General features: G+C 46.3%; 1 protein-coding gene across 2 annotated transcripts in view; it reads left to right on the plus strand.

Annotated features, from left to right (window-relative positions):
* Positions 1–16,188, plus strand: part of Prkca (protein kinase C alpha) — a 410,921-nt gene that overhangs the window by 387,753 nt on the left and 6,980 nt on the right. For both annotated transcript variants that reach the window (XM_052759458.1, XM_052759459.1), the window contains 2 exons: positions 1,653–1,760; positions 3,807–3,947. In XM_052759458.1, coding sequence (XP_052615418.1) covers positions 1,653–1,760; positions 3,807–3,947 — 249 coding nt within the window. The remainder of the gene's footprint in view (positions 1–1,652; positions 1,761–3,806; positions 3,948–16,188) is intronic.

A 16,188-nucleotide genomic window follows, 5' to 3' on the forward strand; every position in this document is an offset into this window, starting at 1 on the left:
GGAAGAGACCACCTGATGAGTTGGGAACAGAACCTATGCCATGCCCACCTCAGATTCCGACTTCACTGTGCTCATGGCAGGGTGCAGCTCACAGCCCCGTTCAGAACTTAGCATGTTCATCTTAATTGTGAAAACCTCCTTGGCCAAAGCTCAGCTGCTCTTCTGGGTCCCTCACCAGGGAAGATGAGCTGCTGTGTGGGTGTCAAATAAGAGGTATTGAGAGGATGCCTGTTATAGGGCCAAGAAGGTGGTGCCTTGGACAGCAGGCCAGGCACCACTGTAGCTCTTGGCCAGCACAGGCCATCTGCAGCTGCACTCGCCCACTGACCTGCCTTGTGGGTCCCTCCGATGTTGTGTTTCATCTCCACACCATGCAGGCTCTGCCTGTCCTGCCCTGACTGATTCACAGCCAGACTCATTTTAGTTCTCCTCACCCACCTACACACAGCCGCCAAATCACACATGCTTTTCAAAGTCACGCATTTACAACCAGAAAAGAGGCCCTTTATTTATATTTAGAGAACAAGAGAAAGAAAATAAAGTGGCACCAGCCACCCAAACCTCCATTCCCCTATGCCCAGCCCTAAGGGAGGGCTCTCTATAGACTTGGTTTCTTTCCCTCAGAGTATGTGGCTCTCCTGCCCTGGCCCCATGCCCAGTTCCCCTTCAAAGCCCCTACAATCTTTATGTTAAATTTAAGGTTAGTTGTACCAAAGAAGATGTTGAGGAATTTCCCTGAAGTCCAATCCTTCTCAGTACATCCCATCAGAGTGAGGATGATAGAGCCCTCGGTATTGAAGATGTAATGAGAAAGTGCTTGAAGAGCATCTTAGGCATGGACAGGTTCTTGGGATCTCTTACACCCCATCCCCATCCCAGGAGGTTCCTCTACCTCAACAACAGCTGTAAGTACCCTTCCTTGAGCTCTTTCTAGATACCACCCACTGGGCTCTGGACTAGCCAGAAACCCCATCATAGGAACTGGTGTGTCTAACAGGTAAGTCATTTGACTGTGGGCACCCAGCTGGGAAGTAGAGCTAGAATTCTGGCCCAAAGTCATGTGACCTCAAAGCCATGATGTTCCACGTTATACCACCAGTCCTCCACATCTCAGGATGGTGATTGTTAGCATACTACAAGGGACAAAGGACATATCCAGAAGCCAGCTCCTGTCACTGCCACCAAGAGGCTATCTGTCCTGTCAGGCCAGAAGGGCCCCAGTTCTGCCCCTGTTCTGATGTTCCCTCCACTCCAAATAACGGCAGAAAGCATCTTCTGTGCCCCTCACATATACCCTCTAAACAGGAACCATCTGTAACCTGACTTGTTCATAATTAGATTTTTAGCACATAATTACAAGATTAATGGATTAATTATAATTTATTTGCAAATCACTAAACGCATTACTCCAAAACATTTTCCCTAAAGATTATTTGGGGTTGCTCAGGGCAAGATAATGAAAGGGACAGTTAAAAAATGGGAAACACACAACCAGCAGCCTAATTAAAGATAATCAAATCAGCCTCCACGTTCACGGATCTAACCTTGCCGCCTGCGGTGTGTGGGGAAGGGCGGTCCGTTTCTTCTCACAGATCTTCAAGCACCGTGGTAATGCATTACCCCTTCTGTTTTCCCATCTTTGTCTGGAACAGCCTCCGTTTGATGGTGAAGATGAGGACGAACTGTTTCAGTCTATAATGGAGCACAATGTGTCCTACCCCAAATCCTTGTCCAAGGAGGCTGTCTCCATCTGCAAAGGAGTGAGTACATCTGGGTTTCCTCTCTGCAGTCGACCAAGACAGCTGGCAGAGGAAATGCCCTTCCCACACCCGATGTTGTTTTTGAAACATAGGGTCTTGCTATTTAGCTCACCTAATCCTAAACTCCCTATGTAGCCCAGGATGGCCTTGAACTTGAATCCTCTTGCCTGAACCTCCCAAGTGCTGAGATTACGGGTATGCACCACCATGACTGGCTTCCTTTTCCAGACTTCTAAGAGAGACACTAGAATTATCACAAATGCACGCTGCTGCAAAATTTGGTGACATGCGGGGCACAGGGGTACAGAATAGACTCGGACTCCAGGAGTTCCCAGTCCATTTGTTAACATCGCAAGGGGGTGCAGCTCACTCAGTAAAGTGCCTGCCCCGTAAGCACCAAGAAGACCTGAGTTCAGTCCTCGGAACATGTAAGACAGCCAGGCATGGTGGTACACACTGTTGAAGCAAAGGCAGATGGACTCCTGAGGCTCACTGGCCAGCCAGCCTAAGTCCAATCCACATGGTCCATGGAAGAACAACACCTGAGGTCGGCCTCTACACACAGGCACACACTCATATACCCTCTGTCTTTCACACATGTTCACGTGCATACATATACCCACAGTTACACAAATAAGTCATTGCAGGCCCCTGGGGAGTGCTAATTCTCACATCTGGCCTCCTAATTAATTCTCCTAACTAATTCCCACATCTGTAGCATAGTCTGTTCCTTCTCTCTCTTAAGATAGACATATTAAAAATGGGCATAGAGCATCCATGGACAGATCAATACACTTTCACAACATGGATGCATGCTCATAACTGTACCCTGGTTAAGAGGGACAGAACCCTAAATGTCCCCTCCTCTTTCCCCTTACAGTTATCATGACCCACCACCCCAAGCCAAGTAGTATTAACTACACAGACTAGTCTTGCCTATCTCGGCCTTTGCACTGAGGGGCTTCTTTAGCGGGTGCCCCAGACTTGGCTCTTTAGCGCAGCACAGCAATAGTAAATGTGGCCAATCGCTGTGTGCTGCCGCATATTTCCCTCCCCCGTTGCCACAGCGTGATTTTTGCTGTGTGGACACCGGACAGTCTTTCCCTGCATTCCACTCAGAACTGTTTCTGTCTTGGCTGGAGGCTGTTATAGACAAAACCATTTTGAACCTTCAGGGTCCTTGGCCAACTCTCTTCTTTCAGGGAAATGCTAAGAATTTAACTGGTGGCAGTGACTTAATTATTTTTTTTAGTGGTCAAGTTTTGAATCACAAAAGTCTGTTTTAAACTTATCAAAAGAGAGTGCCCCATACCCAGTGTTTCCTATTTAGTATGTTTGAAGGTCAAGGCCAAGGTGCCCGTGGCAGCTGAGGAGCCTCTTGCCGTGGAAGAGCCCAGAGCTGGCACCTCCCTCTGTGTCCTGCGTCAGATACCTTGAGATGAGCCACTTGCTGCCTTTGCTCCAACATGTGTCTTCCTAACCCACGTGCCTGATAGTTCGGTCCCGGCCATAAGGAGTAGTGTGATGCTTGCTGTAGCATCCCGCAGGATGCTGGCCTGAAGCACTTTCAGCACACGTGATTTTTAGTGACCTCATGCCTTTTTATCAGATGTGCATATAAATAAGAGGAACTTCTCTTCCTCTTCCCTCCCTCCCCCTCACCTTCCCTCCTTCCTTTCCCATTGGCAGTGGTAAGGATTGGACCTAGAGCTTTACACCCTGTAAAGGGAGCTCCCTACCACTGAGCCGTAGCCCCAGTCCCTGCTTCCCCGTCTACATACAGAATGCCAGCTTCAAAGCACATGATACATACAGATGCCTGTTTGAATTTTTATTCCATGTGGCCAGTGTCTCCAACTGCTCCCTTACTGTGAAAATCACCATACAAAGGCCACACTTGTCAGAGCACATGTGTGTTTCTTGGTGAACTTCTAGTGTGTTCTCGGGCAGCACCACTACCTATGCCCAGAGGCGGAGCTGGACAAAGAAGGTGCTGCTCCAGGAGGCTGCTGTCATCAAACCGTCATTTTGTCTCTTTCTCTCTAGCTTATGACCAAACACCCTGCCAAGCGGCTTGGCTGCGGGCCCGAGGGAGAGAGGGATGTCAGAGAGCATGCCTTCTTCAGGAGAATCGACTGGGAAAAACTGGAGAACCGGGAGATCCAGCCACCATTCAAGCCCAAAGTGGTGAGTCCAGAAAAGCAGGCCAGTGTCCTGAGCTGTGTCCCCGATCCTGAGCGTGGCCCTCCCTCCCTTTCTCTGGGAGGCAGGAGGCCAGTGAAGCTGGCCTTGCATAGTAAGGAAAATGATCGAGTCACCAGCCCAGGACTGTGCACAGTTATGGAATCCGATGGCCAGAGTTCTGCTGCCTTTACAGAGTGAGGACAGATGTGGGGACAGAGAGAGGGCAGTTGCACAGACTCTTAGACCTCTAAAGGATGGCCACAGAACACCCAGACCATAGCCACCAGGTTCTGCACTGAACTCTGGGGATATTGGACCCTGCAGAGTTTTCCTTGCCCTGGTCCTGGACAGGACTTGGGCCTTGAATCTGTCTCCAGCTTTCCTAGATCTGCCTGCTCTGCCAGCCTCCCTGACAACCTGCCCCACCATGGGACCCTAAAGCACACCTAAATCTCCACCAGCTCACAGGCAGGGCCTGGACACTGTTCCCACAGTGGCTTCTGCATCCACTGTGAGGAGTGGATGGCCACCACCAGTTCCACCATTGCTGGCTTTATCCAGCTTCTACTATGTGATTCCCATCTTTAAAATTCCATTTAACCCATCATATGATGCCCCCCTTTCCAGGCTTTTTTCAAACATTAGTTCACATAGTCTTCCCAACACCCCTGTGAGGTAGACACAATTGTCCCCACTTTGCATTTGAGGAAACCAAAACACAGAGAAGCAAAATAACTTGATAGAAGACACAGCTGGCAGATGCTGGAAGGATGACATCAGGGTCCTTTCCCACTATGATGTCTCAGTAAGTTGGTGACAGCCCCGTAGCTTCTTCTGGCAGTGAATGGCCACCACTATGCCCCTTCTTATGGCTTCTGTCCCTAGAACTAAACTAAACTGAGTGTCTTTAAGACACCAATTCCTCACACACCCCACCTGCTTCCCCACAGTGCCCAGGATATCTCCCCACCCCGTCCAAGTCTTAGCCCCAGTGAGCCTCTGCCCCGTGCTCTCCCAAGACTGTAAGGCACACTGCCTTAGTCCACAGTCAGTGTCAGAACTCCAGCTGCTGGATCGGCCCCGATCTGTCTCTGGCCAGCAAGCTGAGCAGGCCAAGGAGACCCCTGTGGTGGCAGAGTTGCTGAGTAGGAGCAGCAAATCCTTCCTCAGATGTGCCCATGTGCCCTCTGCACCAAAAATAACACTGGCAGTGGCGAGTCCACCGGACTTTATTCTCCTCAGACATTTTTAGCACAGACTGAAGACAAACTAAAATTAATCAGGTCAGTTGACTTCCCCCTGAGTCATTGTTTCAAACAGGCAGCTAGATAGTCCGCTTCCCCTCCTAGCTTCTCCACCAACCCAATATGGGTGCTCTTAGGAGGCCCTCTTCTTCAGGCAACAAGACCTGGTTGTAAGGCTTGGGGAGATGAGTCGATGCAGGTACCTCAGCTGGACAGTGTTTCAGAGTTCCTTTGTTCACAGCTGCCTAAATTAAAACATGAAATGCCAGCAGTGGCATATGAAGCAAGGCCTGTTTCTCTACAGGAGCAAGAGCCCCCCTACCCACCTCCATTCCCCACCCTGTGTGGACCCTGCTTAAAGGGCCAAGCAGAGAGGACTTACTAGTCTGTCGATTTTAGAAAGAGGCAGAGTGCCACCAACCCGACTACAAGGTGCAGAGCTGCCAACCCGACCACAAGGCTCCGTTTCTTCTGACTCTTCTCACCTTGAATTCAGAAAAAAAGACTATTTCTATCTCAGACCTTTTATAGGTAGTTGGCCTTAAACTCATGTGTAGAGAAAACCGGGGGTGATTTGTCTTAGGCAGCTGAGAATGTGAGCTGATCCCCTTGGGTCATGGAAGGATCTGGAAGCACAGTGATTCCTATGGTAACAGCCGATGTGTGAGCAGTGTTTATTTTATTATTCCCAATGAACTGCACTTTGTTTGTTTGTTTGTTTGTTTGTTTGTTTGTACTGAGTGCTAGTTTAAAAAAGGAATAAATTGCATTTGGCTGTGAAGAAACAACTACCAGAATCACAGACAGAAACAGAAATTGTAGACAAAGTTCTTAAAACTGTAGCTTTTGTGAAGAAGCCAGAGGCGGGAACAAGGCCACACCTGCTCACAGAGATCTTCTCTTGCCCTAGATCCTGTGCTCAAGGAGGCAGGAGCCAGAAAGAACTGTAGGGACAGAAGCCAGGCCAGAGAGGAGACACAGTTAAGGGGGGAAGAGCGGGAAGCAAGAAAGAGGGTTGGATGCTTGGTTTTCACAAAGAAAGGTGGCAGAATTCCTGGTCACATGCTGGCCAGCAAGGCGTCATCCTCGATCTCAGTCCCCACCCTGTCCCCCATGCCACAGACCCAAGGCAGTCGCCTCCTAATCTCAGGTGAGGAGGACCAGGCAAGGGTCTCAGGGTGTCACTCTGTCCACATGGCACAGTGCTGAGGTGGACATACTCTACCAAGGACAGGTCAGCGTTGAAAGGTCATTTAGGACAGAAGAAAGCAGCACAATCACAGTGTGGTTAGCACAGGTAGCGGGGAGAAAGGACTGCAGACAGAAGCCTCTGGGATGTGGCTTCCCAGCTTCCCCGGTGAAACACGCTTCTCTGATCCATGGTTAAATGCAAACTCAGAGGAGTGTGCAGAAAAAAAGCAGCAGAGCATTCTCCAACAGGCAGTTAGTTCGAAGAGGGGTGAGCAGCACAGGCCTCTTGGTCGCTGCTGTAGACACCCAGGCAGTGTGACTGTCAGAGCCTCTGGCTTCCTTCTGTGGCCTCCCAGTGAGCCCGGCTCTGAGAGGCCACTGCCACCCCCACCTCTAAGCAGCCCTCAGAGGCCTGGCTGACAACCTTGTCCATCTTGGTGGGGCCTTCTAGTGGGTTCTAACAAGCACTGATGAGCCAATTTCCCAGAGATCTGCAGGACTGAGGGCCATTAGCTGTTCTTCCATTTGTACTGCTCCGGCTTCCATGGAATTAAGTACCAGCTGTGGGAGTTCAAGTGCTCACAATACTGGCTGGCTGCCTCGGGGCATCTCATCCGTGATTGTAGATTCAGGAGTCTATTGGGGTGTTCTGTTTTGCTTTTGTCTTTTGTTTTCTACCACTTTACTCATAAACCTCGGAAAAATGATCCCAGAATTATGGACACCCTCCCCCTGACTAGAAGGAAGGGGAGAGGCATCACATAGCAGGGCAGAAGTGGAACTTACCTGGAGGAATCAAGGTTCCCTTGGTGTACAGTCTGTTTACACCTTTTCATCACTTGAGGAACAACTTAAGCTAACCTTTAGACCAAAGTGTCATGCAACATGTGAGGTGTCCCAGCAAAAGACCCTTTATGGTATAGAATCCACTGGGAAGTTCTATACAGGACCTTCCATCTCCCACTGACGTTAAAGTCAAGGCCCACACTGCTTCCGTGGCCTGCCTCCTGTGGGATGTCACACTTAGAAGGGCAACAAGACAAGAGTGGTGGGTATCAAGAATGGGGACTGGAGTCTCAGCAGTGAGGGAAGAATGGGTCCTACAGTGACCATGGTGAGCAGGCCCAGTCCTTGGCAGAGCCATGTCTGTGCCCAGAGGCTACCATGTGCCACTGTGAAGCCAAGATTATCCCTAGGCAGGGTAGAGGCTTTCCTGTGCTAATTTGTTTCAAATAAAGGTAAAACTAGACAGATGTGCCAGGCCAACCCAGCAGTAAACCACTAGACTACTGTCTCCTCGTCCTTATGAGAAAAACGCCATCCCATAGGGTCCCAGTGAGCTGCTCAAGAAAACACATACTCAATAAACTTCAGCCATGATGTGCTCAAGGCTCCCCACAAACAACCCAAGTCGTTAAAAGAAAGGCTGTCCATATTTGGACAACTCCGTGAATGAGGGGCTGTTTTTAGAAGACGTGTTGTCTCTGAAAAAGGTCCATCTTCAGTTACAGAAGAAATGAATGTTCTTTCTCTCCTGTGGCTTCAAGCAGGCAAGGAGGTACCATACAAGGAGCCATGCAACCAGCCTGCTTGGCCACCTGACTCTCACTAAGGGAAGAACAGCCCTCTCTTTCTGCTTGGCCTAAAATGTAAATGCTTCTAGATTCTAAGGAGCCCTCCGACTGCGGGACTGCTCTCCTGACGTATTAGTCATGCAAATAAAGTGGCCCAGAGTCTTCACTCCATTTCCTCACCTGAAATGAGTAGCAGCAGTGTCTACAGACACAGCAAAAGCCCAGTTAATTGATTTTTTTTTTTATAATTCTATCCATTGGCACAAGAAAGCACAATAGCTCTTCCCGGGCAAGCCAGAAATAGCCACTGTACTGGAAGGCACGTTAGAGGAGGGACGTTAACCTGTAAAGTCAACACCATGAACTAAATATTCTTGAATCCATAGGTGGGTGAAACATTTTTTAGGTGGGCCAATCTCTCAGAGACAACCTTCCTTGGGAAATTATTGTAGTTGCTTTATCAAAAGGAGGTAGAAAAAAAACTAGAATGACTGTCACAGGGGCCTTGTCATCCTTGTAGCAAGAGCCAAAGACAGTAAGAACAGCAAGTGTAGACATGGGTGTCACTGAATGAGCGGGCACAATCATGATTCCTTCCCCCACCATGAAGGGAGCCTGCAGTGGAGATGCTTACAAGATGAGGGTCCCCGTGCATGACATCATTAGCCTGTTTAGGGAATATGATGATGGTTTGGGGTTGACAGCTATTTTTTAAATTGCTTTGAAAGAATTTCTCAGACTTGTGAAAGAGCTGGGAAGCTGGGCGTGGTGGCAGCCCTCCAGTAATACCACTACTCAAGAGGTGGAGGTAGTGGGATCATGAACTGGAAGACAGCCTGAACTACATAGTGAGATCCAGTCTCAAAAAAGCCAAAGGCTAGGGGTGTGACTCAGAGGTACAGCACTTGCCTGGCAGGCATAAGGCCCTGGGTTCAGTCCCAGCACTGCAAGGGGAAAAAGAATGTCCACATTCCCATTGCCTAGATGTTAACATTGGACCATGCTTACCTTGTGCTTTTTTCAATTTGTTCTCTGAATCCATACACACACACACACACACACACACACACACACACACACACACACACACACACGTGTTTTCCTGAACCTCTTGAGATTAAGTTGTTGTAATGCTTCTTGAAACATAAATGATTCTGTGCATATTTTCTAAACTTGAGGATATCTCATGGCACAGTGTTCTTTCGATAATGAGTCTGCAAAGCTGCTTATATAGAGCAGCAGCTACACAGGTGAAGGAGGAAGTCCGTAGTGACTATCTGACTGAGATCATGTCTCTGGCACATCTAATCAGCCGTCTTGAGTGGCAGGCATATTCATTTTCCTGGTCTTTCTGTTGAGCCAGTAACCGGGATGCTAATTAAAACTGAGATTCTCAAGACTCAAGGAGCTTTGCTGACAATTTAAAAACACTAACCATCCTTGGAGACAGAAGAAATTGCATCATGGTGTAGCAGGGTTTGATTTAAGCCTTTAAATCATTCGTTGTCAGCATCTTTCACTGGTGAATTAGAAGCAAGCACTTTCTCCTATTCTTTAATAATTACTTTCCCAAATATTTTTCTACTTGGAATAAATGGAACATTTTTAATAATAATAAATATAAGTAAATTATAAGCCTTAGAGCTTCGGTGGTTAAGGATTTTATACATACATATAGACCTTGTCTGCCTCAAGTTGACATGTTCCCATTGCCCAAAGGTCAAGTCCACAACAATGATGGTCACTGTACTACTTTTGAAAAGAGAACTTTAAATCCTCAGCATCTAGTCACTTATATAAAGAAAGGCCAAATGGAGTGCACATTTTTATCCCATAAAAAATAACACTTGATAAGCTGGAACTATTCACATGCCTCAAGAATATGCTCATTGAAAAAGCCAGATGTGATAGCACACAACCATTATCCCAGTGCTTGGGAAATGTAGACAAGCAGATCCCTGGGTCTCACTCACCACCCTGCCCAGCCTACATGGGAGGCTCTAGACTAGTGAGGGACTGTCTCAAAAAAACAAGGTAGACAGATTCTAAGGGATGACAGCTGAGATTGTCCTCTGGCCTGTATAAGCATACACTCATAATGCTCATTCACCAGAATATACAAGTGCACCTGTATGTGCATGCACACACATACACACACACACACACACACACACACACACACACACACACACACACACACACACACACACACACATGCGCACAAATGCTCTCACTTTATTGTTTTGTCTTTTGATAAAGGGTTTCTCTATATACCCTTGACTGTTCTGGAACTCACTGTGTAGATTAGGCTAGCTTCCTTGAACTCTGAGATCTACCTGCCTTTGCCTCCTTAGTGCTAGGATTAAAGGTGTGTGCCATCATGCTTGACTAAAGCACACACTTGTGTGGATGTATATCTTGTATCTGTCAGCAAACCCATCCAGAAAATTAGACTCCTTCCAAATAGCACTTGCCCTTCCCAAGACAATGTTCCAAGGCAATAGGTGAGCTGAGTATGTCTAATGATATCCAAAAAACTAAAGCCCTTCTCTAGTCCCTCACCCCAGGGATATGTCCAGAAGTAGAGGACATCTCTATCACTTTCAGGCAATTATTACCATTAAAATACTATCCATCTGTGGCCAAATGATCAGCCAAGCACTAAATATAAAAGGAAAGATGGTCTCTCCTCCTCCCTAACTTCTAGTCCCACAATTCATGGTCTTTTCTGTAACCTTCCAGAAAGTTATATGCATATGTAAACCCATACATAAAGGAGATAGTCGGCTTTTCACATCTTACATCTTTCACATAGCAGTGTACCGCAGAGGTTCATGGGTTCATGGCATTCTTCACACAGCCGTTCCTGATTCTTGACATCTCCAAATTCTCTCCTCTGTCCGTTCTTATTCTCCAGACTTTCTGTACCAAAATGCACTGGCTTCAGTGGGCATCCAGGCCTTCGGTGAGCACCCTTCCCGAACCTTGAGTGACTAAGCAAACTAACCTTACTTTTTAACCATTAACCATGTGTGTGCCACTGCTTGCCCTCATCCTGCATCGAGGCCTTCCCTGAGTATGCTGATCTTCATGGAAAGGGCAGAGCAGTAGCCAGAGGCCTTGCCCAGGGCCTTCTGTGCTGTTGACCTTACCTCCCAGGAAGCATGAGGCAGATTACACCAGCTTGTGTCTGCTACTGGCTATTTAACTCATACAAAGAGATAAAGGGAACTGTGAAGAGGTGAGGTGATATTCTCACAAATGCTCACACTACACAGCACAGGGCTGTAGTCTCCCCCAGGACAGAGACTTCAGTATCGGTAAACATTCTCCTGATGCCAAGGATACCCTGACATATCTAGCAACTGTAAGAGGCCCTCCCCAGATTCCTACATTTCTTTTTATTTCTATGCTTTTGCAGCTAACCTTTAGGCTTCATTTGTTCTGAACTCTGCCTACCCTCTGGGACTCGTGTGGTTTTGCTTTCTAGCAGTCATTCTGTAATCACTCATGCTCCCGTGCCAGCAACCATGGAGTTATAATCAGCATTACCGAGACACCGTGGAGTTTAGACCAACACGTGTATTGCACATGCTCAGTGCCCTGCAGCACAGCTCATTCTCCCCACTCTGCCCTTTCACAGAACAAAAGGGTTTGGAAGGCTGCTTGCCACCCAGGGTATGGGTACAGAACTTTGCAGCCCAGCTTCCACCTTGAGCCTGCATCATCCCATGCTCTGTAACATCTTTCCTATGCCTGACTTCTCTTGGATCACTCTATTGATTGGTAAATTTACTAAACCGGGGGTGTCTTGGTTTCTCTCTGTCATTGTGATAAAATACCCTGATAAAAGCAACTTAGGAGATAAAGGGTTCATTTTAGCTCATTGTTTTTGTCAAATCAAGGTGGCAAAACTCTATCTGGTCATACCCATGGAGAAGAGAAGAAAAGAATGGATGCATGGTGTTTGCACTCACTTGCTTCTCCCACTATTACATAGTTCAGGATCCCTGGCTAGGAAATGGTATCACCTTCAGTAGGCAGGGCTTCCTCAATGTAATCAAGACAATCCCTCACAGACTTGTCCACAAGCCAATCTGATCTCTGATCTGGATAATCCTTCATTGAGTCTGTCTTCCAAGGTGCTTCTAGATTGGATCTAGTTGATGATTCAAACTAATCATCATGGGTAGAGGTATCAAAATGATAAAGATGTTAACTCCTTAATAAAGAGATGAAAGAGAAGGCAGATTGTTAACAGCATTCATTCATTCTTCAAATGTCATCAGTTTGCAGGCAGGGCTATTGCCACACATTTGTATCTTCTCTCTGTAAATTCTTTCATCATTTAGAAAGGCCTCACATATGCTAAGTCCTTCAGCCCTCACCACAACTGGAAGGTGGGTAGTCACATCCCATTTTACCTTTAAAGGGAGATGCAATGAGATTCCTAAAGCTACACCTGGGCCTCTTGATCTCTGGCCTGGTCCTTCACTCGGCTGTCCCTCCTCAAGTGTCAGCACTGCCCGATAAGAACCAGACCCCAACTATTCTCAAGGACATCAGGGATCTGCCTGGGTTCACACACTAGCCTAGTCAGGTCTGGACTGCTTCTTGCTGACCATTTCTCTTCTGTGTTTGTCCCATGCCACCTTGCTGGCAAAGGTTTCCACTGGTAAGAGCTGTTGGTGGCCTCTGGAGGTGCATAGCATGCTTGTTCACTCCAGAGGCATTGTCTGTAAGCTGACTTAGCCACTGTGAAGGTCTAGTGGACTAGAACTCAGAGGTCACAAACAGCCCAAACTTGTCTGTTGTTACAGCTGCGATGGAGGCTGCCCTTCAAATGGCTGGGGTACTAGTGTATCAGCTTCAGCCCTGATGAATTGTGGGAGAGCACCTGCAGTCAAGCTAGCTCCTTCTACACTCATTGGCTTGCTTATCTAAGATCTCACTGGGTAGCCATGTTTGTCTCTTAGCTCCCTACTCAGCTCCAAGGTGGCACCTAAACCTCGCTACCCATTGAGCTGATGCTCTCAAGGTTGGATCACAGGAACCAGGCAATAGATTCTTAAATGTTTTATCACCTGCCCAAGTATCCAATGAGCTCTGGTTGTTATAATCCTTGTCTGTATTTGCTGGTGGTATTTAAGATCTCTGCATAGCATTGTTAAAAACAAGCAGTTCACAATCTTCTCCACTCTTCCCAAAAGAGATCATCTGTTTCTGGGCCTGGTTTTTCTTGGAAGTGCAGACAGTTCTTTTTTCATGATATCAGATTTGTGATAAAAATCCTCATGCTGTCCCCCCAGTACCCTTTTTGGGGGTGACACTTATTGTGGTATGACAACCTTCAGAATAAAACATCCTCCAAGTCTTGGGTCTCATCTCATGTTCAGAATCAACCCCCAACTTTTCAAAGGCTGTCCCTTCCCATTTCCTGCTAAGATATACTCACCCCTCATTGTGTTTGTTTGGAGTTGGTTTTTTGTTTTGTGTTGTCTATCTCATGGTAGATGTGTCTAAACTTGACTGATTCAATTTTATTCTTTGTCCTCAGTATGCCCTTGCCTCTGGTCTCTCCAGTTTAATAAAAGGCTTGACTTGCTAAAATGTGATTTCTCTCCTTCTCTTTCTTTGAGCCAGGGAAAATTCCAAGGAGAGTTAAGGTGAGAAAAGAGGAAGGTGTCTCTGGCAGTGAGCAGTTTTGAGACTACCAGTCACGTGTCCATTCTGTGCGATCAATGAGCTGTGACTGGATTGACTGGGGCCCCAGGCTTTCCCCTTAGCTCTACAGTCTTCAGTATAGATGGCACGAGGCTTCACCAAGAGTGCTTCCATCCCATTTATTACAACACTTGGCTTTATAAGCCCTAGCCGCCTTCTTCCTTCCCTGTCTCTCTCAGTGTTGATGTTTGTGTGAATCCCCTTTGTACATTTTGAGGACTCGCCTTTTGGTTTTTGTTTGTTTTGTTTCCTCCTTTGGCAATAAAGCCATGTGTGGTGATATACAGCTATTTCACTAAGAATCTTCTCACTTGAAACTAATTTGTGAGAATCATAAAGACAGTATTCAAATAAAGGACCACATTCATACAATCTTTTCAGAGAACAAGTCCATAAATGTAATGCTAGACAGGCAGGCAAAGAGAACATTATCTTGGCTAACCTTGGTCTGCCTTGTATGGACTCATACTCTCTCTTTTTTCTCAGAACCTCCTCCTCACTCTTCTTTGCATGGTCAGTATCAGAAAAAGCACAAATGATATCTTCTTACAGGTGCTGTTGCCCACCTTCTAAAAGCATCAACAGTAAATGCACTTGAATTTTTCCAAGCAGTGGGTGCCCATCCATCAGATTCCAAAAGGGGTTTTTCCTCAAAGCCAACCCTCACAGGGCGGTACCACTCGCTTACATTGCCTTTTCTTTGGGCTTCTGCAACTTCTGCATGCTCTGGTCCCACATGTGGCTGCTTCTGCCTAGTTTCCTAGCTTGGCTCCTTCACACCAACCACAGGACCTCTCATTACAGTCTAGATATATGGAAACCCGTGTTTCATAACAGCTGCACTGTTGACATTTTGAGTCAATAAGTCTTTGGGGGTGAGGGGAAGTCCTTCATTTTAGGGCATTTAGCAGTGTCCCTTTCTAACCACTAGATGACAATGGCACCCCTTGTCCAAGTTATGACAATTAAAACAAAAATGGATTCCCTGGAGGAAAACTCTTACCTTGTTAAAAAACAAAGTCTTATAAAAAAAAAAAAAGATAACTGTTTCTTTGGCTGTTTACATCCAATAGAGTTGAATGTGGTACCTCAGTGGAAGCTGATTTGCATTATTTGTGATTTGTAGATCAAATGCAGACTCCTGATAAATTCCAGAGTAGAAACAGTATTTCCTTACCTGCTTCCTGAAGAGCCTTTTTCAGTGGTTCAAGATATCCTCTGCATGTGGGGTGATGTGACTGCAGGCTCTGCCTCTGCTGACATTTGCTTTGAAGTGCTTTGGGTTCTTGCAAAGAAAAGCACCATGGGATTATACAGTTTGAAAGCCGAAGCTTTGTTGCTCCATGTACGGGAGCAAGACTGATAATGATGAGTGTGCGTCATTGCCTGTATGGACTACACAGAGTGACTTAAAGACATTCCCCCCCACCATGCAACATCACCACACAGAACTCTGCCCTTACCACACAGACACCCCACACATTGCCTCCCCCATCACTGCAGTGTGAAATATCCTTGAATTTGGAGTACATAACTGTTTATTAAGTGATAATAATACTGGAAAGGGATACTGTTGTTTTTTAAGACCTTGCTTTAAACTTAGGACATGTTTTCTACCTCCTTAGACAATTAGAAGTATGTTTTATTTGCTGAGAAAAAAAGTAGGAAAATTATAATGAAATGAGATTCTCTAGAAAACCCATTTAGAAGATAGAAGGGGTAAGAAAATACAGCCCATGAGGCTAACAGATCTTAGTTTAGAATAATAATAATAATAATAATAATAATAATAATAATAATAATTACTGAACTCTGACCAAACACTAGGTTCTATGTAGAACTTGACAGCAAACCTTTTTAACATCATGAGGGAGGAGATACAGTTCCTCTCCCCACACTACAAAAGAGAAAATTGGGTAGATTCCACCTCACAGATTACCTAGAACTGCCCTCTGCTACAGATCCAAGAATGCCTCACTAGATTAAAACATATGCTGACTCAAAATAAGTTCATGTTGCTCCAGCTGTGCTACCAGCAGATCAAAGAACAATGGTTTGTAGCATGTTCATAATCTTATTAGTAACATTGGTGAAACTCCCAACACTTTCTTGGAAGTCCCAGAGACCTTGACATGCCTTAACCTTTCTAGGTATCTTGGAAAGTGAGGATACTCCTTCCCTGCCTTCCTAGAAGGAGTTTAATGTTTTGGAAGTGCATTGTGCAGTGGGTCTTATATAACTCTAAGTTGTATAATTGACTCCAAGTTGAGTAAAGACTCTCATGCACGACTGCTTAAGCAACTGCCTAGTTAGACAATCACATGGTAGCTGTGCCAGAAGCCTCCATCTGCAATGCCTTGGTGGATCCTGAAGGAAGATTAATATTTAAGACAGATCACAGGCCTTACTGTGCCTCCCCAGTAAAGTGCCTACCTCCTCCCACCTTGAGACCATGCTGGGAATGAGCCCCATGTTGACCTGCCTGCCACTTGACCAGCTCTAACCAGATTG

The sequence above is a fragment of the Peromyscus californicus genome, unplaced genomic scaffold, assembly GCF_007827085.1.
Source record: "Peromyscus californicus insignis strain IS unplaced genomic scaffold, ASM782708v3 Scaffold_3__1_contigs__length_106647218, whole genome shotgun sequence".
Classification (NCBI taxonomy): Eukaryota; Metazoa; Chordata; class Mammalia; order Rodentia; family Cricetidae; genus Peromyscus; species Peromyscus californicus.